The sequence below is a fragment of the Lagopus leucura genome, unplaced genomic scaffold (assembly GCF_019238085.1).
Source record: "Lagopus leucura isolate 7727_CA_CO unplaced genomic scaffold, USGS_WTPT01 Super-Scaffold_100009, whole genome shotgun sequence".
Classification (NCBI taxonomy): Eukaryota; Metazoa; Chordata; class Aves; order Galliformes; family Phasianidae; genus Lagopus; species Lagopus leucura.
The window spans coordinates 23,093,976-23,119,394 of record NW_024962266.1 but is presented as its reverse complement, the minus strand read 5'-3'; the positions used below and the strand labels follow the sequence as shown (position 1 = coordinate 23,119,394).

The window sequence follows — 25,419 nt, the reverse complement described above, 5'->3', positions numbered from 1 at the left end:
TACAAAAATTTTTCCTTATATGAAAAATCTGTTTAGCAATTTTGTACTTCTTCTGGATAGCAGCATTGGCAATTTGTGGTCAGAGTTAGAATAAGCAATATCATTATAAGCTCTTCTGAAACAATTGCCTTTTTACTTAAAGAAAATATCAGAAACCTAACAAACATTTTGTTTCAATACAGAAGCCAACAAATGAAAAGGACGATGTTGGTGCCTTGATTACTTGTTAGCTCCTACACTGTGAAAAGAAATACAGGGTGAATTGGGGCTGTTTGGCATAGCTCTGGGGAGACCTTCTGGTACCTACAGGCACCTGCAGGAAAGATGGGACTTGTTATTAGAGGCCATAGTAATAAGGCAGAGGATAATGGCTTTAAACTGAAAGAGGGTAGATTGAGAATAGATACCAAGGAGAAATTATTTACTTGGAGGGTGGTGAGGGGCTGTAAGAGTCTGCCCAGAGAAAGAGTGGATGCCCCATCCCACAAAGTGCTCAAGGCCAGGTTGGTTGGGGCTTTGGGCAGCCTGGTCTGGTGTGAGGTGTCCCTGCTTTAAGGGCCCTTCCAACTCAAGCCAATTTGTGATTATAGGACAAATTAGCTCTGTTCAGTGCTTTTGCACTTGCTGTGAGTGTATGTCTATGTCAACTTCGAGCGACTAAATTTTGCAGGGCTGCTATGAAGTTTTCAAAAGTAAGAGTATGCACTGATACTTAAGACCATGCTTTGCAGTCAGTAAGCTCATGGATGAGTGTATGCTGACACTTCTCCACATTTTCAGGTACTAGAGGGATTATCGTCCCCTTTTCTTTTATTTAATTATTTGTTTACTCTTTACCTTGATCCTCTTCTCATTTGGTAATGTGACGTGAGCAAATGCTTTGACTTACAGTATTTCTTTCAACAGAGGCAATCTGTAGTGTTAGAAAGATTTGGGAGTCTCAATTTATCTATGAAGAACACATTAGTCGATCTTTTTTTGGTGTAAGAGTATTTAATTTTTTGTTTCTTACACACTTGAAAGTGTACAATAAGTTATGACTTATTCCTGGGCATAAATATTTTATAGATCAGTTTGCACAGGTGTACTTTTTAATAAACTCACTTAACTAATTTATATGCATAAGTTTTAACCGCTGAGTAATTAGTGAAAGCAGTGCCAAGAAACTGGAAATTTGGGAAATGTGTCATTATTTGCATATCAGTATAAAGCAATTACTAAATTAAAGAGTGCACGTTGTGACAAACATGAAGCTCCTTTACTGTTGCTTTGTCAGTGCACATTAACATCAACTTGATGTGAAAGCCTGGCATTCTCTGCATGAACTAAAAATCCTAAGGCAGAAGTACACAATGAATCACCCAGAGTTTGGAGGCTAGCATGCTGAATTGCCTTGGGGTTCAGAGCGAGGGAAGAAAAAACTGATGTAAAAGACCATTGAGAAAACGTATCAGTGGAAAGTAATTAACTCAAGATCCACAATTAGCCTCATGGTCCATACTTAACTGTGTTCCAGGTCTTTCAGCGTTTATTTAATTCTGTTACCCTGTGTTTCAAATAGCTGCAAATAGCTTGGCAGATTTTTCAACCTTTTTAATATTTACAGTTTTTTTCTGAGAACAAGAATGAGCTCTGAAAGTGATCATGGGTATTTATTTCAGTCTCCCAAATATATCTCTTTCCTATTTACTTTTAACAACAGATTCTAATATTATTTCCCTTTCATTTCCTTTAAATATCTTTGTGGTTTGAACCCACATGAAGTACTACAGTATCTGTCCTTCTCCTTTAATTGCTAACTTGCCTAACTAGGCTTAATGAAACGAGAAACAATCAAAACCAGGGATCATTTTCTCTTTCATTTGGCTAGCAAAGGAGAGTGATAAACGCCCCAGTAATACTACTGATGATTAAATGGAGCAAAAATGGGCATGTGTGTTCAACCAGTGTACCAAAGCTGGGTGCTCACAGAGAAGAGGTGCAATTTTTTCCCATGATTCCATGGAAAACCTCAATAGTGTTTCATGAAGTTGCTTTATTGTAATTGTTGCTCTGAATTCAGCATCCCTCGTCTGGTATCTTTCTTGATAGATAACCTGTCCTTTTTGTGCTGTGAATTCTCCTGCAGTGTCTCCTCTTGCTCCCACCAGCTGTGCTGAGTGTCCACGAGTTGATCCCACTGCATCTTTATGGTTCTGCTGATCAGCAAGAGTTGTAAAGACTCACCTGCGCTGAGCCTTTGTGCTGTGATGGAAGAAGTTACTTGCTTTTAGTATGAAGCCCTTTGGAATAAGCATCACAATGCTTTTGGAAAATTAAGCTTAGTAATCTCTTAGTCCTCATCTAAAGAATTTGTCAAATGTTTTGAATTTATTACTACTTGGGACACTTTCCAGTTCTGTTCATTTTTAACTTTTGGGTTCTCTTTAACCTTTAGGGTAACCCTAGAGTTGGGTTTCAACTCCGTAGCATTCCTTCGTGATTTTAGTCTTCATTATAATTGAAGTATCTACCATGGAAGCATCACTGAAATCCTTGGAATGAGTTACCTACAACCTGTATGGACAGGTTTAAATCACGTACTCTGTCACTGTTCTTGTGGCTGGATTAGAAACGTTTTTTTTTAAAAAAAAAAAAGTTAAACCTGCAATAAGTAATTGTCACAGCGCGCTGGTACAGTGCTAATTGGAAGTGACATGTCCAAACTGGCCTCCGTAACATGAAGAAACCTAACAGGTGTGAGGGGTGGATCTTCCCATGGGCCCCGCTGAACTTCTAACTGGGGGAAAATAGTAGAAAAAGTGAAATGAACCTTGAATAAAGCTGTCAGCAGTAATTATCTCAACAACACTTTGTGAGGAGTTAAAATAAGCGTTGCTGATTTATAACCTGAACGCGCTCCACCCTTGAGATTTTTTTTCATCCAGTTAGTGTTTAAAATGAAACGTTGAATACCCGTCAAGATTTTTTTTTTTAATTCAAGATATGTAATGAAAATGAAGTTATTTTGCAGAGAAAGCTGTCAAATTTTTAAACATTTCTGTTCATTTTAGTATTTGTACAATAGTTAATAAGCAAACCTAGAGCAAACTTGACTGTTTTTCCTAGCTTGTGCTATCTGATGTCAAAAGATGAAGTGGCTAACCTAGAATTTCATCCACTTGTTCGTATAGGGATAAGAGCTTACCTGGTGGAAAGCTTATGTTGGTATCGACTAAACTGAAAAGCAAAGTCTTGTTGCCTAGTATAGACTGAAAGACTCTTCATTCTGTGCAGTAAATCTCTGAGCCTCATAATTAATCTCCAAGTACAAATGGCCCTTGTTTCTGTAAATTAAAACAAAGCACATCAATAACAACAAAAAACCTGCAACAATTGGATAGACTTCTAAAAAACTTAATGTAACTTCATTTTAAAGAAGAGTACTTGCTCACTGGTGTGAAATCACTTGTTTCATGTACAGGGTATAGTACAGGGTATTTCAGTAAGTACAGAAGTACTTTTACAGTCTGCTCCTAATGAAAGAATACTTACTAGAAAAGAACTTCTCTTTAATTCACAGAAATCCTTTAATCACTTGAAGTTTTAAGCATCATTTTTAAGCATGGGTATGTATGAATTCTTAGATCATATATCCATTTGACTTTATGAGATTGTGCACTGAAAACAAGATAGCTTATTTGATGCGTGATTGAACAGTGGTAAGTAGTGGGTTTGGAAGCATTGAACACCTGTTTATTCCCAAGGAATTCAGTGATTGTTTGAGCTCAGGCTGCCCTTGTGTTTCTTGTAAGGCTTGGTTAATAATGCTTAGAGATCTAGATCCATAGCAATAACAACCTAATGTGAAGGATCTGTCATATCATGGCATCATTTATTTTGAAACAATGGGATTCTGAGTAGCTTTATAAATAACATGAGTTGTGAATCCCTCACCTCCTTCCATGGTAGTTTGGTTTCACTTTGTGTTTGAATCTCTAACTAGGGGTGACCATGGAGCTTTGCAATACCCTCTGGAGAAAGTCAAGAAACTGCCAAAGAGTTGCCACACTGCGTTTTCCTGCCTTCAGCATTTGTATTTGGGGGTTGTGCTGGCTGTATTTAGAAACCATTATTTTCTTCAACTGTTAGTGTAATGTAAAACTTCAGTTCACACATTTCAAGTGTGGAAGCACAATTTCTGCCATCATTCACTTGCTCCATCTGTCCTCCCTCCCTTTTTCATGTTGATTTTCCAGTATGGTGCATTAAATACTACCTCCCTTTCACTGGCAGGGATTCCGTGCTATAGGTATTATGTGTACTTCAAGTTCTCATTTTCTTTAATCTCAGAAATGATTATGAAAGAAAAGTGACAAAAGCTAGCATTCTTGGAGCAGCAACCTCATTTGTGGAGCAGCCTAAAGTTGCTCCAGCGGTGAGCAATGAGCAGAATAGCTTATTTTCCTAGCACATTTTGTTGTTTGTTCCTGTGTCTTTCTGTGGAGTTAAACTAGGTTTGCAATGTCCTAGATCACCTCCAGATTCAGACTTAGAGGTCTGAGGCATAACATAAATCTCTGCCTTGATCTAGCCCTGCTGAAAAGATGTCTTCTCCTGATTTTCTTTTCCGTGCAGTTAGCATGGTAATCTTTTGGAACAGGGAACGTAATTTATCTGGTGAGGAGAGATAGGTGACATCTTGTTTGGCTGTGAGAAATCAATTTGAAATCTTCTGAGATCTGCCCATGAAGAAGGGATTGTCAGTGGTGAATACGCCTTGCAGATATCCAACAAGAAATGTCTATCTAGACCAAGAAGTAAGAGAATTTCTTTCTTACTACAGTTTTGCCTGCCCTGGCTGGAAGGACAAGAAAAGTGTTTTTACAGCAGCCAAGAAAATCGAAAGCTGATGAATTGTTTTGTCATTTTTATTAACTGACTGCTCTTTGTACACTTTGATCCTTAGTGTGCTTAGTACCCAAACTCAGATAGTGGTAACGTACCTTTATCAAGTGTACTAAGAAAACTAGCAAGGCAATTGGTGTTCCTTCTTAAACTTCTTGTTTATACAGTTCCTTTCAAAAATGACCAGGCTTTTTGCCCAGCTTCAAGAAAATGTGGAAGAAAATGTACCACAGCTGACATTTACTGTACTTGGGGAATTACCTTATGCTGTTAAAAAATATATGTATTTATCTTGCCAGATAACAGAATAGTAAGTATAATATGAAAACTGGAATCCTTAAGAAAGTTTCTCCCTCAGTCCAGGGCATCAGTTACCGGATGAGGGGGAAAAGGCATTATAGTAATTACTCTGATGAGAAGAAGAATCAAATTATATGGAAGTGAAATGTTCACAGCAGAGATTCCTGCCACTCATTGACTGTTTTGCTGTGGGCATCCCTGTCTCAGGTTATTTTGAATAATTGAGCATGGCATGTTATGAAATGTACTTGTTGGTGTTTGTTTCTTTATACATTAGCTATATATCACTGAGTAAACCAGTAGCTGAAAAAACTAAGCACCTCGCATGATGAGCGCAGGGAAAATGCTGTCACATGGAGTATTTGAATCAGGATTAGGTTTTAGTGTAGGCAACAGTGCATTCTTTCACTTCAGATTAAGAATTTCTTATGTGATGTATGTATGTTATAAATATCCACATATGTACTGAAGTCTGATAAGCAGCTTCTAACAAGAGTTCTTATCAGATGGTGACCTCTTGATTTATAAATATTCTTTTAGGGTATAATTTCCATGGTTGTTGATATATTTGTTTCTAACACAAAAGCATGACTAGCTAATATTAACAAGCTAGTTGTGGCCAAGGCAGTTATTAGTGACAACAAATGGCTGTTAGATTGCAGAGTTATAATAATAATAAATAACCAAGAGTAGTTAGAGGTTTGTAACTGTGATAAAATTCCTCATATGTTGCCTGTATAATGCTAGTGTTTTCAAAGCAAAAGAACTGCTTTTGGATTTAAAGATATTTCTATGACTTCTATCAAAATTTTAGTTCACAGGGTGAGTAGTAGTGTCTATGGCTTACTTTTCTGGAGATAATTTTTTACTTACTAAACTGTGCACTGGTTGTACAATGATAGAAGTGAAGGCATTAAAGATCCTCAGATGGTTGCTGAGATAACAGAGGGCCACTGCAGCTACTGACTTGGGTAGGTTGTTTGTACAGCCACCACTCCGTGTTACAACACATGCTGACAGATCTAGTTGCACCACAAACAGATATTATGTGGAGCTGATTTTCCTCTTGGGCAGCAAGGGGAAAATAGGCATTTCCAGTTTTCAAAAGAGTCAGTATTGAGAGTGTGGGGTGAAATTCTGAGTTGTTTGGATGCAGACCTTTGAAGGTACTGCGTTACAGAAGGGCACGAGGGAAAGATTCCATCTAGATGGAATGCTTCATCGTCTTCAGCTCTTTGTGACAGGTACAGCAAAAGAAATTGGGGATGCTAGTCTAAAAGACTTGGGATTGGGTGATTGGAGTTTTCCTTCATGCCTTTAGATTATAAAAACTAGAGGAGTAAATTGTGTACTTTTTGTGCTAAAAAACACATCTGCCCCCATCCTTTTTTAATATATGTGAGTTTTAATTCTACCTATCCACATCATAGTCTGAAAGAATGCATTAAAAGCCATGTGCCTTCTTGGCAATTACGCATGGGGTTACATCTTTGGGAATGTTTCTTTCTGTGCCTTCTTTCATCCAACTGTGCTAACAAGAGTAGCTGGAAAGGCAGCACTATAGTTGTACTGTGCTGTTCTTCAGGATGCTAGAACTGAATGGCAGGTTTTTAAGACTTTAATTCCTTTTCCCTAATATACTACAAGCTGACCTTAAGTAGGCCTGGGAATTAGTTGGGTTTTTTTTTTTTGTTTTTTTTTTTTTAAGGGAGATTTATGAAGTAGACTCAAGTATTGGAAAACACGCTTTTTTTGTACACCAGCATTTTGTTTGCCTTCCTTATCTCTGAGTATTAAAGGCCAAAAACAGGGATTATTTTCCTTCACCCCAGGAGGAAACCATACTTTTAAAACTCCCCTATTTAGTTGCCTGTTGAAGCAGGTTGTATGCAGCTAGAAATAATTCTGCATTTGAATTACAGCTAATTGAATAATTTGATAAATAGCAGTTGATAGTCAAATAATACAGAAATAATATTTCTTTTTTATGATCTTTAAAGCTTTTATTAAAAATCCAGGAAAACACACTCCAAAAATTCAGAAAGCTGATGTAGCAATCAAGTACCTAACAAAGAGCAGCAAGTAAATCAATATTCATACTTCCCTTAAACATTATTGCTTGCTCTTGCTTGTTTCCAATGGGTACCCAGAGCTATATTATATCCCTGTGGAGACAAGGGATCCCTCAGCCACTATCATCCTTCCAACGCTCCCACCTCTCAATTCATTCCAAAGCACATCCATTACATATCTGCAGAACTCATCGTCTGCAAGGTGGAATGTTTTTCCTTGTTGTTTTACCTACGCATTACCCATGCAATCTGGAGCAGCTGTTGGTGACAGTGATGGGGAGTTTGTGTGCTTTGCTTTAGAGTTACCTGGAGCTGTTCTGCTGAAGGCCCTGACTCTCTTGGATAGATGTGGCAGGTCTTTTCCCACATTGTCCCACTGGAGATGGCATGTTTTGCAGCGATAAGCACTGAGAAGATAATCACAGGCCTAACAGTTATGACTGATGTGCTTGAGGAGCTTGCCTGTTTTCCTGCCATAATTTATTTTCTAAAGTTCTGTGAGGGATGAAGATGAGAAAGAAGTTCCTGTTCATTTGAGTTGGCCACTTCGGATGTCTAGTGATGTTCCCAGACCTTCCTTTCTTCATTAGATGCGATTCCAGTTAGAAGTTCTTCTGAAATGCTGTTTTTCTCCATCAGGGTGTGGCTGGATTTGAGTTAGAGCAAATTTACCAAGTCCAACTGCTGTCCTTATGTGGTAACAGTCCTTACAGTATTTGTATCAGCAATTCTCTGGTCTTTACTAGCTAAAAATCATCAGCTTACTTGCAAGCTTGGCAGATGCAATATACAAGAGCATGGTAAGCCACCAAAGTTTGCCAATGAGAAGCAGGCAGCTATAGTGCTCTGCTGGTGTCACTGCTTCACATTTGTGCTACTGCTTATCTTCCTTGGATCACAGATGCCTTGGTGGAATAACGCTGCTCTGCAACAAGGATCTCAGTTTGTGCCTTCCTTCGTCATTTCAGAAGTCTGCAAGGGTGGGAATTCAGTTGTGCCAGCAAGCTCTTTTTAGAAGATTGCAGAGCATCTAAGATTACAAACTTGCAATTCTTTTCTGAGCATGTAAAGGCAGCACTCTGGAAAGTGGAAGGAAAAGAAAATACTTTCTATCAAGGAAGTTAACCCAAGTTTAAAGTACCTGGTCTTTCTGTGCACTTGGCAAGTGTTTCTAGATTGATCTGGAAGATTCTTGGCAAAGAATTCTTTGTGTTCAGGTCAGAAAATACGTTTCTTGACTTTATTACCCAGTAATTAATGTGTGAGTAGTGCTTAGGGAAACTGAACAACAGTATGTATTTTTCCTTTAGTGTTTTGTTTATTTCAGAATTCTTTTCTAAGTCCTCTATCTTCCGCTGTCTGTTCTTGTGCACGTGAAAGCCCTCCAAGCCAAGCTACTTGCATGAAGGTAGTTTTCAGATGGAAAAATAATTTTTGACTTTTTATACCCAGATAAGTTCCTGGGTTGAGAATCTGGGTAATCAGGCACTGAGGCCACAAAGCAGCATTTTTAGTTAGGGGACTGTTAGAAGGTTATGGCCATTCGTGTGGGAACTGCTGTGATACAGCAGTTAGTGTGTCTAGTGTGCTGTAGTCCTGTTTGGGAGTAAGCAGATGCTGTGTGAAGAAAGAGAAGGCACTCCAAGAGCAGCCTGACATGTGAGCATTTGTAGCCCCTGAGACACTCCAGCTGGGGCTCCCAGTTGGCGGACATTCAACGTATTTGAGGGTTGCTATCCTGGCACAGGACTTAGCTGCCTGAAAAGTAATCTTTTGCTTAATATTGATGTTTTTATAATTTCCAAAATAAAGATTAAACTTTCTGGTGCAGGAGTTTCTTTTGAGAGAGAAGTGTCATCTTTATCTTGGAATAAAGATAACTCAGTTCTGGAGAAAAGTTCCTGCTGGCGGATGACTTCTGAAATGAAAGACAGAGCTTCTGTTTGTCCTAGCCCTTGCCTTGCAAAAACTTCTCAAAAAAGTCAGAAGGAGAGGGTGATTTCTCACACACACAAAAAAATAACAACATTCCAGCAACTGTCTGGGGAGTAGGATGAAATGTGCTCTGATGTTGGACCCCTTCTGCTGTTAGCTCGTTTTTGAGCGATGCTTTGACACTATAATATTGGGTTGCAAATTAGAATTGCAACACCCTGCTATTGGGCCAAGTGATGAAGCAGCACAATAACTGCTTGCTTGATCTTACCATTCTTTCTTTAATGTGTATGTAAAAGATACCAGGAGCCTTTCCAGGCATCTGGCAGAGTATGTGACACCCTGAGATAGGGAACGGTGTGTGGTTAGTGCACGTGTGTATGACTTACCAGTATTTCGTGTGGTGTGGGAACTATAGGGCAGAGTTTCAAGTTTCATAGTAGTCAGCTTTTGTTTGTCATTGAAAACTTTTAAAAATACTAATTAAACTGGTGGGTTTAATTGCAGGGAATACAGTTCTTATGCTCCTGTCGCAGGAGCTTCATGAGTAATTGGACTTGACCTGTGTGTCGTCTTTAATATTTCACTTGCTCTGGAATATTATTACTCACTTCCTTTAATAGGTAGCTTGGCTTTTTGTGCAGCTAAACTTCTGTTTAACCTTGCTGTGAGAGTATGACAGTAGGCTAGTTCAGACAGGTTAACGTTCATTTGGTAACCAGCCTGCTTAATCAGCCTGCTGCAAATTAAATCTTTGGGAGTTCTGGAGGACAAGTGATAAAGTCATTCTGAATTATGTATAAAAGTAAATGGGGTATCTCCAGTGCTCGTGGCAGTAAATGAAGTTTAAGGCTTATGATTTGTTCTTGGGTTTTTGTTAAGGGTGATTGAAATGTAATTTACCTTAAGGTTTTTACAGTCTAATTAGGAGGGTGCTGTAGTTCTGAAATGCAAAGCGTAAGTCACCCTCCTCTGCCCCTCTGAAATAGAGTAATTTTGAGTGGATCTGGAAAATCTTTTTTGTCCTTTAGGTGCTTTTTTTCCCCAGGACCCATTAGCTAGAAGCAATATTTTGAAGGCACATCCAGAACTGCCTTTCTACGAGTCACTGAGAAATGTACAGAATCAAATTTTTTGTCAGGTTCAGATTCTACAAAAAATAGGATTTGTTGCCAAAATGAATTAGCCATATTAACTTAAGGGCTATTTGCATTGAAAGTTTACCCCAGTGTTTCGAGACAGGGTTGAGGTGCTCCTGAGAAATCTCTCTGGTCATCAGACCCACGGCGAGAGGGCTGGTGGGCTTTCCAGACAAGGGCACCAGGCTGCGTCCAGTGCCTGTCAACAGCAGGCTAAAATGCTGTTTCTGCTGACATTAATGGACACATATTGCATCTATGCTGTCACAGTTTCACAACTGTTACTAGTTCTGTGTCTGTCCTTTATATGAGAAACCTGGCTTTGTTGTTTGTTTGGTCATTTTTTTTCCCCAAGTTAATCAAATTGATTTCTTTTCCTAGATGATCTGTTTTCATTCTATTGTATCAGTGCCTGTCATAGTTTCAGGTTTGACAGATACTGTCCTTGTCCAGTTTAAAACAAGAAAATTACCAGTAGTGATTCTAAGTTCTGTTCTGACTTAGGAAAAAAGAACAATTCAGGACAGTTTTGAGTCTGCAGTTTCATTTAATTTATTTTGAATCCTTATGCATACATCACTTTAAAACTGATTTGTTATAAGGTGTGCAAGTAATTACTGTTAACTGTCCTTTTCCCTGTAATCACCTTCACCTGCTGCCCACACGGCTGTTCCTCAAGATTTTAGATAGCTGATGTAAGAACAGCAACAAAACCCTGCAAATCCTGAAGATTTATTTATCAGCTTCATCTGCAGGTGAAAATAAATCTTAGAGCTCCATACCTAGCAGAAATACTGCAGTATGTTCACAATCTCTGTACAGTAATAGTTGTTTCTTTGAATGTTGTTACGCAGCCTTAACAAACAAACAAAAAACCACCACATGCACAAAAAAACAACTCTCTGTTGAGTTCATAGCTCTAATAAATGTTTGTTGTTTTTTTTTGTAGATGACTCTAGCAGTGTCAGGAGTGAATTTTCCTTGCCATCGACTTACAGTTGGAAGAAGATCTTCACCTGTACAAACAAGGGAACAGTCAGAGGAGGTAAGAACATCTTCACTTACAAGTACACTCTAGGAAGAAAGCAGAGCTGAAGTAGATTGTGTCTGGATATGAGAAGTTAGTGGTTGATTTAGTATCTCTTTCTCACTCTTACTTGCTCAGTTAAACCACTTGAAGTACCTTTAGATGGGGAAAAAAAACCCCACAAATCTGAGATTAAATAGACTAAACTCTTCTCAACATTTTATATACATTCCAACTCCTTAGTCAGAATAAAGCGCTTTCTCACATAATGCTCTGTCAGCCATAATTCTGGTGAAAATTAAATCTTATTTATAAAAAGCAATCTGATAGTGTTGTGTAAAATAGCAAAATAAAATACAGTATATCAAGTGTTTCATAGAAACATGGAAGTATTTTTCAGAATTTACGTCGAATTTCACTGAAAATGATGTCTGTGACAGACGTTGATGGTGGATTTTGATTTTTTGTTTCCAAACAGCAGTGCACTGATGTTCATATGGTTAGTGACAGTGATGGAGATGACTTTGAAGATGCTACAGAGTTTGGAGTTGATGATGGAGAAATGTTTGGGGTAGCATCATCTGCCTTGAGGAAGTCGCCAATGAGTAAGGGTTGAAAGTTAATTGCTGATTAACTGATAATTGTACAGCACTAGTGAATGCAGAGAGGTGCCATGGGTCTGCACAGTAAGAAACAGCAATTGTTTTTTCAATAGGGCCATTAGAATTGTGTGAGTCTCATGTCTGTTGGATGTGTTAAATGAAAATACTGGAAACGTAATCGGTAGCAATGAACACATCTTCTCATGGAGGAAGTTTCTGCTTAACCTCGTTGCTTTGGCTTGTAGCTGAAGGATGATGATTTAAATCTGAGAAATGGTGATATATAACCAAATCTACCTGCAGAGACTTAGAATGAACTCTTTTGAACATTCTGCAAATTTTAGTTTTGGCATCTTATGGGGATAAATATTTTTGGCTGAATACATTTAATAGGTTTTTCAGTGATTATTTGTCCTTAGTTTATGACTAGGATTGAGCAGGAACAGTTACCTACTTCCTATACACTATTCTGCATATACTTGATTTTTTTAGGCCTCCATTGTTGTTATTACCTTGAATGCTTTTGATAGCAAATTTTTGACACTGTAATAACATGTGAAACTTTTTAACATTATGCTTAGAAAGTTCTTTGTTAAAAAAGAAGAAAGCTGCTAGAAATGCCGTGAGTCAAGGCTTTCAAGTCAGTCCTTTCATTTTAATGTATTAAAGTAAGTCCAGAATGTTAACTCTGAACAAGTGAAATATCACATTACCGTGGACCTGAGGATTTTACTGTTTGGAAAGGCTGCATATATTCATGAGAGTGTCTGGAAATTCCATGTCTTTCCAAAGGTTTGTGCTCTTTTGTGAAATTCATATGGTCTCTCAGTAACCATTTCAGTGAGCTGTCAACATAAAAAATCCATGAAGCAAAGTGAGTGTGAATATTAAAGTCTGTTTCCATAAGGTTGCATTCAATCTTTTTAATCTTTTTTTTTTTTTTTTTAAAGTGCCAGAAAATGCTGAAAATGAAGGAGATGCCTTATTACAATTTACAGCAGAGTTTTCTTCAAGGTAAACCTAACGTTATAACAGCCTAATTCTTGTTACAAACGAGCTAAAATTTTTTAAATAATGAAAATAAAAATAAACTATATGTAGATATTTTCTTACATAATCACAGACATTTGAGCATGCATATCTAATTTAATTTAAGCTTAACTTTGAACTGTTTCTGAAACAGAATATTTCTTGGTCTAAGTTAGAGTGACAGATTCTTGCCTTATTTAATTTGCCATCAATTAATATAATTAGTTAATTATGTAGATGGGCAGAAGGATTATAATGATTATGTATTCTAATTTAATATGCAAAAACAAAAAGACTAAAGCTGATTAGTAATGAAGAGTATCTACAGAGTTGCTGTAGTTTTATCATTAATGAAATGGCTGTATAAATCATTGTTTTTAATGAGAAAAAGCTTCTTAAAAAACCTGGTATCACTAAATCTTGAATTGTTAAACAATTACAATATTTAATTGTAAAAAAATTAGAAGTTGCAACATAGTATTCTACAAACTAATGTGAAGTTTATATGCCTTCTGTTTTGACTCCTGTGTGATGAAAAGTTGTTTTATATAAATGAGATGAATGAATGTGTACTTAAAGAATAGAGTTCAATTGGCTTTTGAGAATATAATGAAGAATTAAGTTGTCACTGAAAAAATGTATGGAACTTTGGGTGTCTATGTATGTAAGCAGAAAATTCTTGTATTTGTAGGGCAGCACTTAGTTATTTGAAGCTTTTGAGTGCTGGTGGGCAGATAGCCTGTGAAAGAGAGAGGGGAAATGTTTAGAAGTGTAGTGCTACATGCTTCTAATGGTTTAGCCAACGCGTTGTATTTACACAATATGACAAGAGGCAGAATGTTGAAATTACTGTCATAACTTTTATTAATGGAAAATTCTGTCTTAAATAGATACGGCGATTGCCATCCTGTTTATTTCATTGGATCATTAGAGGCTGCTTTTCAAGAAGCCTTCTATGGGAAAGCTAGAGATGTAAGTGTGCATTAAAGTTACTTGATTTAATGTAGGAGAAAAACAGAGATCATTGCAGATGTTTTATCATTATTTTAAGAAGGCAAACTCTTTTGGGATGTCTTATTTATATTGTTTGTGAAGAGTTATATAGTTGATTGACCAAAGTATTTACTCCGATTGTTACTGAAATTGCACTGAATACCACTGAATAATTTGTAATTATTCGGGCTGTATTTCTATTGGAGTCCTTCAGTGATCGTGGTGATGGGTTACTGTGTGCATAAGGGTTCCTCTCTCTTTTCTAATTCTCAGCCTTTTCCTTTTTGTGTCCTCATGTAACTCTGGCTGGGAATCTTTTGTTTGCCAAGTTCAACGTAGTGCATTGGTAACTCCTTTGAAGGACAGCTAATGAAATTGTAAATTTAAAGTGAAAGGTTTTTGAGATACAACTCCTTTCTTTCTGTTTTCTTTTGTATGGCCTTTATCTGCCAAGTGAATTCCAGCACTCAGGATTGGTTATTTAGGTTTTCTGTCCATCCAACCAGGCGTCTCAGGTTTCTGTTATTCTATGCACACTTGTAAAATCGGTATTTCAACAAAATTAAAACGGGAACAGTTTATTTAAGTTTTGGTGACTTGAATTCGCTGAGGAGAAACCCAAAGCCCTGCGTAATCAATCATAGATAAAGCTAAAACACAAACATGAAAGTTATGCTGTTTCCATTTATTTTTTGTCGTCTTGATAGATATTTAATTTTAAAATGAAGAATGTTTGGGCTTCCTGAGGTTATTCATATTGGAAGGAGCAGATATGTTGTGTTAGGGAAGGTTACGGTAAGAATGCCTTGTGTAGCTTAAATTAACACTAACTTGGCGTGTTGTGGGCACCATTTTCTCACACTCTAAATTTAGTGAATACCATGTCTGTAATTGAATTTCAGAACATAAATGTATGCAGAGTAATTCAGTGGCAAAGTATTAATTTATATCACATTAAATGTGTAACTCATTAGGAGCTTTCATAATATTTTGTACCTACAAATCTGATATTAATGCAGTGCTGTAATTTAAGTACGAAGTACTCCATATACTACTTACATGGCACATCTGAAATTCATGTCTTACTCTTATTTCTAATATATTTTTATGTATTTGGACTAGATACTCATCAGAATAAAGTAATACAGTTAGCAATGTATTGTTTTCTCAAAATGTTTTTTGCAAATGTTGCCTGAATTTTTAGAATCCTTTAACCCCTTTTCCCCTCAATCCTGTGAAATGTTGTTGTTTTGATTCTGATTTTAAGCAAAGATAAGAGAAGGAATAAACAGCATTTAGTTTTACTGAGTTTTTCCTGTTCCAAGAAGTATTTTCAGTAGTGCTTTGTGGAGTTCTTATTTGAGGAAAGGGGCATACCTTATTTTATATTTTTACAATTGCCTTTTGTAATGGAATATTTTTGTCAGTATCAGAAAAAAAAACTTAAGAGAAATAGCAACCTGAATGTCTTGTCTTCTAGTTTATACTATGGAGGGCACTTAATTTTACCAGGGCAACAGATGAGCTTCAGACACCAACATTCTTCACTTGAAGTGAGAAATTGAGTTCCAAGAGTAAATAAAAACAAGATTGAACGTTTAAATCCTCTGCTAGGCTTTTTGAACTTATATACTCATTAAATGTTTATTGGAGTGGTGGGATTACGAAGGATTTGGGTAGCTTCATCAACTGGTATATACTTAATCACTAAGTAAAACACTACATTTGATAGAGTGTTTCTCACGATGCCACACTCAATCCATCTTAATGAAAACCGCTTCAAACTGATTTAATTTGAGAGCACTTGGCAGCCCGAGTGCTCAGAGATCTCAGCCTTTTCGTGACAAAATCTCCGTGCTGTCCAGAAGGTGCATCCTGCAGTTGAGGTGCAGTTAAACAGCCATCAGCAGGTTCTTAATGTGCGTTGTGAATGCTTTTTCTCTCCAGAGCACTGCATTGGATGTGAAGCGGAAGGCTTTTTTTGGGGAAGCATTTCAGTTTGAGCAATTTTAAGAAAATCAGTTTGTGTCAGAGCGTGTCTTTTTAAGCAGATTGTGTTAAAATTCTTTCACACGAAATAAATTTTTTTTCTGCTAAATTTTAATGGATCTTATTTTCAGGAGTTTGAAAGAATGTTGCTTTGTAGCTGCGTAAGAAAATGGTATTTGAAAGAGTTTGTAAAAAATTCAGATGTTTTCTGTTACCTTTGTTGTTTTTTCTTTTCTTCTCAGAGTTATCTGAGTTCAGACTAACTCATGTGCTGGGGATCTCTTTTGTATGATAGTGTCTAATGCCAAGATAGAGCTTGTTCTAGACAGGAGAGATGGTGTAAGGTCAAATGTAGCTCTATTTTAAAACTTGTATGTGCCTTTGACACAAAAATACAGATGCAGCTAAGCCAAGATACAGAGCTTTCCCTTTACCTACTGTATCGGTAATGTATTGCTCCCCAGTTACCTCCTGTACTCTGATAGTTCTAAGGCTTGTTTTGTAGACAAAGCACAAAAAATATTTTCTTTTTTTTTTTTTAACTGGGCCAGGAAGGGAGACAAAGCTTTATTGGATGAACGGGTCATTTTGTGAAATTTTTTTCTCTACTTTTTGTGCCCATTTGGAAGGAACGTTTCTCAGTCATGTCGGTTTATGAAATACAAGCTTACTCTTGCTCAAGTAGTTATGTCACCATAGAAAAAGCTAGAGGAGAGGCCTGAGATGAGATTTATAGTGGATAATTTCAAACAAGATGTTTGCAGGAGGTTTTTTTTTTTTTTTTTTACAAGTGGAAGCAGCTTATGGATGTATTGTGTTTTAAAGCATCAGGAGTTTTATCTTAACTTACAGTGGTGTTCTTACTAATACAAGACCTTGATCTTGCTGCTGAATCTCACTAACCTATTTATTGGTAATACTGAAGTATTTTTTTATCTTGAATTTTGTTTACCTTTCCATTTTATAGGTGGTTGCTACTCTTTTGAGAAAGGATAAATACATCTGCTTTGCCTTTTCAATAGCTCTTATCTTTATATACCTCTGTCAGATCACCTCCTGCCCCTCTCTCAACCTTTCTGTTCGCTGACTTTTAATAAATATGTGAAACATCTCTCTTAGCACAGATTGGTATTGTCACCTCAATATATACTCCTGCATACTGAAAATGAAGCGTGTTTTTCTTCTCTTTGAATTCTGTCTTCTAGGTTCAATTCAGTGGCAGAACCATTCCTATCACATATGAGTACTTAATTTCCTGAATACCTAGAAGAAAGTATGCTCTTTCTGTGATTTGGCATGTTAAATAAAACCTTATTTTCCTTTCTTTTTTTTTTTTCTTCTTCTATGTTATTTTGGTTTTAGCTTGACTATTCCTTCATACAGAGATTTCTGCAGAACAATTTTTATTTGTGGTATTCAGAAAGATGTCCCTCATTATTTCAGCTAATGCTTACCATTAGATCCCTTGAAGTAGCCCCTCCTGAGGTTGTCTATGCTAAGGAAGCACCAGCCTCTGCACCTTAAATTCATTCATACTGTCCAGTCTAGTCTGATGCATTTGTTAGCAGTTCTATCCTTTCATCCTGAAGTTAATTCTGAACTTGTGGATAATTACTATTTAGAAATTTTTGTTACAGCATACCAGCTTTGTAATCTCATTGTGTGCCTGCACACCCTTTATTCTGCTTCATTGTTCCTATCAGAAAGGTCAGTGCTGAGAATGGATATCTCTTCAACACTCTCTGTGCTTGATATTGAACTTTATTGAAATTGTCTGCCACATTTTACATTTTCTCCTCTTTCAAAATTTATGATTTGTAGTTTGTATTTAAATTTGCTTTTAATTACTGCTTATTCTTTGCATTATGTAAGCTATCACTATGAGTTCAATTGATTGAAACAGAACAGTATAATAGGATTAAATAGTTGGAACGTGGAAGTAGACTAAATCAGGCCTGAAATAAAACACACCTTTACCTGGGAGAGCAGTTAGACCACTTGAACAGCTTTCCCTTTTTAAAGTTTTTCTTTACTGATGGTTTTACCGAAAAATAGAAAATTAAATTTGGAACTTATTTAGGAATGTCCTATGCCATGTGTAATGCAAGAGACAATATCAATAGGCTAGAGGGATCATCTCAGTAGGAACATGTAGGGGTACAGTCTAGCTCTGATTGTCTTTACAGCACTAAAAGCTGGCTTCAGCAGGTTCTCTTCTGTTATGTGTAATACAGAGACAAGACTTCCCATAAATACATCTGTCTGCCTTATTCCTGCTTTGATCCTTTCTCAAAGTAGAATGTGTTCTAAGATGTATTGCCTTGGCGTTGCAGAACTTTTGCATTTTCCTTAGGTAAAAAACTGGCATTTGATAAAGTAGTATTGCCAAGAAAACTGAGCATGTGGTCTCTAAGATCACCTTACGTAGGTGAATCACCTGTGCACTTTGAAGGCTTAAAGATGTGCAGATACGTCTGTTATTTTACTATATATAACCTGGAAGAAACTGGTTTTGCTGTCTCTTATGGCAGTATTGCTGAAAAATAGATCTTTTGATGGCTTAACTCTTAAAGTGCGTGAGATATTTTGTACATAAAACCTTTTCAGTATGTCACACCTGAGGACTAACAATAACTTTTCACCATGGGAAAAAAATTGTGCTCTGTATGTAACCCACAAGTCCCTATATTTTTGAGAAACCCAACACAGAGCAGACTAGTGCTGCTTGAATAGGCTTCTTTCCCAGAAGTCAGGACTGTTCAACAGTTTAGTAAGCCCATTTTATTTGTATTGACTAACACATTCCCTATTAGTCATCTTAATATCTTAGAATTTAGTCTGTTTGTTTTTTTTAAATCAACAAAAATCTCCTTACAAATATGTATTACCATGGGTTACGAAGAAAAACCTCCCTCCCCTTCCAAAAATCAATTCCAAGCCTTTTGCAATAACACATTTGCCAAGAACAAAATACCTTCTATTGAGATTTTTCATAACAGTGTTTCAGTGCCCTGTTCCTCCCGCTCCCACCTTTCACTTGTCCTAGCACTGTGCCTGTGCCCAACCTGAACTTTTTGGGCACATTATCATACACGAATGCAATCTTTATATATGATGGAGTTTTGTCTTTGCCTGACAAGGTTTACTGATGTAACACAAATTACATTCACTTGTAAAGTAGCTCAGTGTAAACATCTTTTGTGTATGCACCTGTTTTGTTTACTAAAATTTGCCCCTAAATCTTTGAACCTAAAACTGTACATATTTTGAAACATTCAGTTGTGTGGAATCTCATATTTAACAGTTTCATGGGGTTGTTTCTTTGGAACTAAAAGTGTTTCTCAAGAGCCTTTTTTTCTACCCGCTCCCCATGAAAAGAGGAGAGCAAAGCCATCCGCTTACCACAAAGCAGTGCCACCACAAAGGAAAGATTAAGGGTTTAGAGAGAGGTCAATATGGGTTTTTCTCTAACTAAACACTTTCCTAAAGTTTCCTTGTGGAAAAAATAATGAAGTCATCTCAGAGTTTTTAAAGAATTTTTATTTCTTTTTCACCGTCTGCATTTGCTTGTCTTCTCAGCATGGATGTTTAATCTTTCTAGGCTTTGTGAATTGGTCCAAATGAATAAGTGGTGAGCTGTCTCTCTAGGAGCTAGAGGCTTATTCTATGGCCCTAATCACTGAGTAAACACATCTTTGCCCTCCCTCTCTTACAAGTGCTATATAATAGTCGAGATTCTAGCACAGTAACCTGGATATTGCAGGGATCGATGCTTTGAAATGCAGAATGGCTGATCCTCAGAAACAGACAGTGCCTGATCTTCCCCTGCCTCTTTCTTCTTTTTAAATTAAATATCACCACAGAAATGCTGTTTTATTGCTTGATATTGCGCATTAGTGCCCTGGATTTTCAAGTTTAGTTTCAGTCAACATTGTTGGCTGCTCTTGTATGGATCTCTGCATGTTGGGCTCATTAATGGCCCTTCTTGGCACATGTGTACTTGGTTCTGAAGAACATTTAAATTAAGTTAGACAAACATTAATGCAAATTACTAATCCCTTTCCCAAAGTCTAATGTTCAAGTGTATTCTTTTTATAAACAGCCGTTAGATTTTATCCAAAGCTAGTCTTGGAGGTTGTAGCTTTCAAGTTTTTTTTAAATAGAAAATTTGTCTCAAAATTGCCTCCCATGTTTTGCCATATCTGTCTTACTTATAATGAAGAGATTTCAAATGACCTTTAAATAAAAGTCTGAAAATACCATTCACTAGATGGCCTAAGAAAGTATTTTCAAGGAAGATTTTAAAATGTGGTGGTGGCTGTGAGTGGAACATTGCAGTTTTCTGAATGCTGTTTGTAATTGATTGATTACCACATATGGGGTTGTGATCCTTTTCTAGCTTATAGTTTTCCTATATTTTTCCAAATTTGCATTCTTGTCTTGTGTACACATAGACTCCGTTTCCAGAAAGTATCATGGGGGCACAGCACAGCTGTATGCTGCTGCCTGTGACATTCAAATATGACTTGATGGAATTTCAGAAAAAGTAAGGCAAAGTTTTTCTGGTTTTGGGAGACACAAACACCATCTCCAGCATCTAGTCTTTATGACATAGCAACTATGGTGAGATATATCAGAGCTCAGAAATGCAGAGTGGGATTCTCTCATCTGATCTGTTACCCATCTCTAGAGGTGATGGCTTGTGAGGAGCAGCTGTGGTCCCTTGGTTTGATCAGACCAGGGAAGAGGATATTCTGTGATTCTGAAGCTGCTTTCCTTACCTGTCCTACATGCTTGCAGTGCTAGGACACTTCCTAGCCTAGCCTAGGCCTTCCTGCTCAGCTCAGAGATGTAGCCAGCCAGACTGGTGTGTGGCCTTTTGACCGTACATGGGCTTACAAAGCAGGTGAGAGGTGGATGTGCCTTAGGCCTCCCCACACCATACGACTGCATGGAGAGCTGCCAAAACATCCAGCATGCAGCATCACAGGCCTTGGGACTGCGGACAGTTCTGCAGTTACTTGATTTCCTCTTTTGTTTGGCTACAGATAATAATAAGGATGATAATAATACACTGTCATTTTTTTAAGGTTGTGTATAATTGTATTTGTTAAGAATGTTAGACTTTGCTGTGTTAAGGGGTGTATTCATTGCGCAGGGAATTGTTCCAAGTGTTATCCTTATTGGATAGCAAGCCAAAAAAGTTCAAGCATTTTTTTAAGCTAAGTCTTTTAATGCAATTTTTGCTTTTGTATTGAAGTGTTGTTTTCAATGTTCAAAGTTTATATTGTGGTGCCTGAAATAAAAGTTTTAGGAAGAGGGATGGACGGTTTGCCTTGAAATCCATTGTTGTTATTTTTTTTAGTGTGTGCACTTGGAGGCACTCAGCACCTTCAGTAAATGCCATTGGGTGCACTGATGTACAAATCTGCAGCAGTGATTTTGTTTTACTAAACAGTGAGGAAATGTTCTCTGTTCAATCTTTTCTCATGTCTTTTCAGAGAAAGCTTCTTGCTATCTACCTCCACCATGATGAAAGCGTACTAACCAACGTCTTCTGCTCACAAATGCTGTGTGCTGAATCTATTGTCTCATATCTGAGTCAGAACTTCATTACCTGGGCGTGGGACATGACAAAAGAAGCAAACAGAGCAAGGTAAGGCTCTTTGGACTGTAAGTGGAAAAGCTTGTCTCTGTGTCACCTCTGTGTATCATATGTCTTGTTGCTTGGTATTTATTTGAATTAAAAACTTGCTTGTTCATAGCTGATCAGTAAAATCGTGCTGTCTGATATGCATTAGGAATTGAGCCTTCCTTGTTTTCATTTCAAATTGACTTATTCCTGAATAGGAAAAACAGTTCAATAAATAATAATAATAAAAATAGTTCCTTTTATTGCTTCAGAGTTTATTCTGCGAATGTGTTGGAACCATTTCTTCAACATGTGTATTGTAGTGCAGGTATATACTACACTACTACTGCACATGTAGGACTGTCTGGGTAATGCTCTGGAATAACTACTTTTATTAGTGAAGTCTTGCTTTGTGTAAAAACAACATTAATTTGGTAAATACATATTAAAAACAGATTAGAAAAAGAAATTAAAGCTTACAAATCATACAGAATTGTTTTTGAACTCCCGAGTTGCTTCCAGAACACTCCGTTGGTGGTGTTTAATAAGTTTTAACACAAATTGTAAATGAAAAACTTAACTGTATCTTAGGCCATCATGCTACTGCTTTGTAAAGGAGCTAAAACATCATAGATCACACTTCCTTCTACTTCCTTCTACTTCTTTTTGGGTGTTACCATCAAATTTTCATACCTTAATGCATTTCTCTCCTTTAGTTATTTAGCAGTTGATCATAAACTGTTGAAAATACCAATTTTATGACTATTTCTAGAAATTGGGCCTGTCTGGTTTTCTGACTCGGCTGCTGTTTCATCACCATTGCTTATACAGAAGGCTACTTGGATTTTTTAATGCTTCACGTATATTACTGTATTGTGATAATTATTCTACCATGGGAACAAAAGGTGCAGCAGTCCTTTGACCTGGGATAAAGAAGCAATTTTTTACACAGTTCCATTGATTAATGAGTAATTAAAAGTATATCTTTCCTTATTTTCCTTGTGATTTGCTAGAAATTGGCTATTGCTGTTAACATTCATGCATTCATATTCTTAAATATTTAAATTATAGCTAATGTTTCTTTACATTAAGTTGGCAAGGGAGAACAGAACAATCTCCTTGTCTAACAGTATGCTTTATAAATGACTCATGTTTCATAGGAATTCCTCATTAGATCTTCTGCGTTTTGTCGCTGTATGAATCTGTGATTATGATCCTAGTTTAATTTAGTCTAGAGAAAGTTGAAGATTGTTGGGACAAAAACAAACAGGAAAGGGAAAGAGAGGAATAAGAAACATCTAGAGTCTTTCACCAAATACATAGACGGGAAACTTGCTTAAGTCTTTTGGTATTGCCATTCATTGGCAGTAAGGAGCCTCCTCCTTTTCTTTTATCCCACAACTTGGTGTAGAAGGAAACACTATTTCTAAACCATCTGTAGTGGCTAAGTTCAGCTGACTACCTGCTGTTCTATTGTTTGGTTTTCTATTTAATTCTCTAGTTTCTTTTATTTTACAATGACAAAAAATTGCAGTGTAGTTTCTTTTGAAAAACTGTGTTTGAGGGTTTTTTTTATGACTGACGATCAACAGCCATGTAATTGCTTTGTTGTGTTTTACTAAAGAAATCTATTAAGTAGCACAACTTTGATACACTAGTAATAAGAGTTTGCAGGTTACAGAGACACCTGTGGTGACCAAAGCGACAGAAGCTGCTTATTAGAAAGAGCCTGTACAGCTGTGTCCTATTAACTCCTTATGACACTTCTTAAAACACAAAATAAAGGGCTTGTTTAAGTCTTTATAGCTATTCTCAATGAACCTGGTCACCAATTGTGTAGTACGATAGGGATTTTAAGCCTCTTTTTTTTTCCTTCTTTCTATTAACAGCAGCAAAGAAACTGTCATATTAACAGTGAGGTCAAAAAATATTAAGGGGTGAACCAGGCAGGCTGGCTTGAATTGGAATAATTTGTCATTTATGCTTAGTATCTCGTCCTACTCTGCGATTTCTTTAGAGGGTGGTGTATGGTGCTTCTGTCCCTCTTTGGAGAGTGCCAGTGCACTGTAGGCATTCCCATAAATAAATATGCAGTACCTGTTTAATTACTACCCTCCATTATGCAGCATAATGACAGTGCTCCTGGAGTACTCTGTTCTGTTTCCCCACAAATATGGTTGCACATGGCTTTGTTTGAAGGGTGAGAAAACAAGAGGAACTGTTACTTTTTTTTCACGTTTTCTGAAAAGTAATGTAATCCAAAAGCTACTTATTGGTTCCGGTAGAGTGGCATTAAAGCCAAGCCAGCATGGGAAAGCAGGAGGGATTGGGTCAACTTTTTTTGTACCCATAATTAGTAATACTTCAGTGTGAGTACTAGGACAGGTTTTCAGTCCTGTAGATGGACTTCTTTAGAAGTATTTATGCTTCAGCTTTTTGAGACTCAAAAGGGAAAAGAGTAAGCTACAGATATAACTTCTACATTCTTCTTGTATTCCTTTCAAGTTGGGATGCATCTTGAGCTTAACAATCACTCTTTGGCTTGCCACATGAAGATTGGCTACTGTGCCACTCTCAAGCAGCAGAAATGCAGTTAGAAGTAGTAGTGTCTGCAGTAGTAGTAGTGCCTGCCCATGGTAGCACTTTGGGCCAGGGTGCAGCAGCCCACCAGCTGCACTGGGGCATTGCATGGGCTGAGTACTGCCTTGAATTTCCATAGGGTTTCTGGGAGAGCTCATCTGCAGGGCCGGACGTGAGCAGCTGTAGTTCTGGCACCCTAGGTCTTCAGAGAGTTGTCTGAACACCGTTATTAGGAAATAATTTTGTGCCTGTGTGTGTATAGTGGGCGTATGTGTGTATGTATGTGTGCAAGCACATGTGTAACTACTTTTGTTAATTCATTAATATATATTAACGTAATACATGTACTGGGTATAAATATATGTATATAATGAATATTCATAAATACACGAATACCTACACCTGCACACTTGCTTTTATGCTTGTACACAGAGCATTTACAAATACAGCTTATGCATAATATTAACAGGTTTCCAAAGTACATGTTTGCTGAGCAAAGCAATGCCCAAACCATCTAACAGCACCTCAAATGTCAGTAGGCAGCTTTTCAGCTTTTGCTATCTTTGCCCTTGGGTGCTGTATTTCAAGGTGTTGCCAGCTTTCCTCAGCTCTGATGACAGGTACTTGTTAGTTCTAATGTTCAAATGATAGTTTTTCTTTTTGCTTAAGCTTAGGAAAGAGTTAATTGACCAAAGTGCTTCTCAGCAGCATGTTGTCTTCACCTGCAATTTCCGTCATCAGGTAATTAGCCATATTCACAGCTGCTGACCCTTGATACTAACCTACTGAATGTTGCATGCCTGGATGAAGACCAGTTGACCATACTTCTCTAGCTCCCCAATCCTATTAGATCCTTCAGCAAATGTATTGCAGGTGTGGGGTCTGACAGTGCAGGGCTTGGTGAGTTAATTTCTCACTGCCTCCTGATGAGTGGCCGTAGATATGTTGGTTGCAAAACTGTTGACTTGTTCTTTGGGTATCAAATCCTTAACAGGTTTCACAGAACAGTGTGAAAACCTTATCTAGTGTATTTTGTAATATTTAATTTACTTTAATAGCAATACGGTGTGAGTCCATAAAAACAGGTCAAAAGTCTAATTAATGTTTTAAAAATAAAGGATTGCAAGCACCAGGCGAGTTTGTTATTTTCTGTATGGTTTGTTTTGAGGAGGAAGAGGAAAGAAGGTGAGGAGGGAACCCTTCTGTTCCATGATTACATCCCACCCGCTCATTT

The 25,419-nt window shown here is 37.3% G+C and overlaps 1 protein-coding gene across 4 annotated transcripts in view; it reads left to right on the top strand.

Annotated features, from left to right (window-relative positions):
* The window catches only part of FAF1 (Fas associated factor 1), a 144,790-nt gene that overhangs the window by 82,341 nt on the left and 37,030 nt on the right, over positions 1-25,419 (top strand). For 3 of the 4 annotated variants that reach the window (XM_042873358.1, XM_042873361.1, XM_042873360.1), the window contains 5 exons: positions 11,283-11,378; positions 11,839-11,965; positions 12,913-12,976; positions 13,882-13,963; positions 21,475-21,629. In XM_042873358.1, the coding sequence (XP_042729292.1) occupies positions 11,283-11,378; positions 11,839-11,965; positions 12,913-12,976; positions 13,882-13,963; positions 21,475-21,629 (524 nt within the window). The remainder of the gene's footprint in view (positions 1-11,282; positions 11,379-11,838; positions 11,966-12,912; positions 12,977-13,881; positions 13,964-21,474; positions 21,630-25,419) is intronic. The other variant, XM_042873359.1, reaches the window with a different exon arrangement.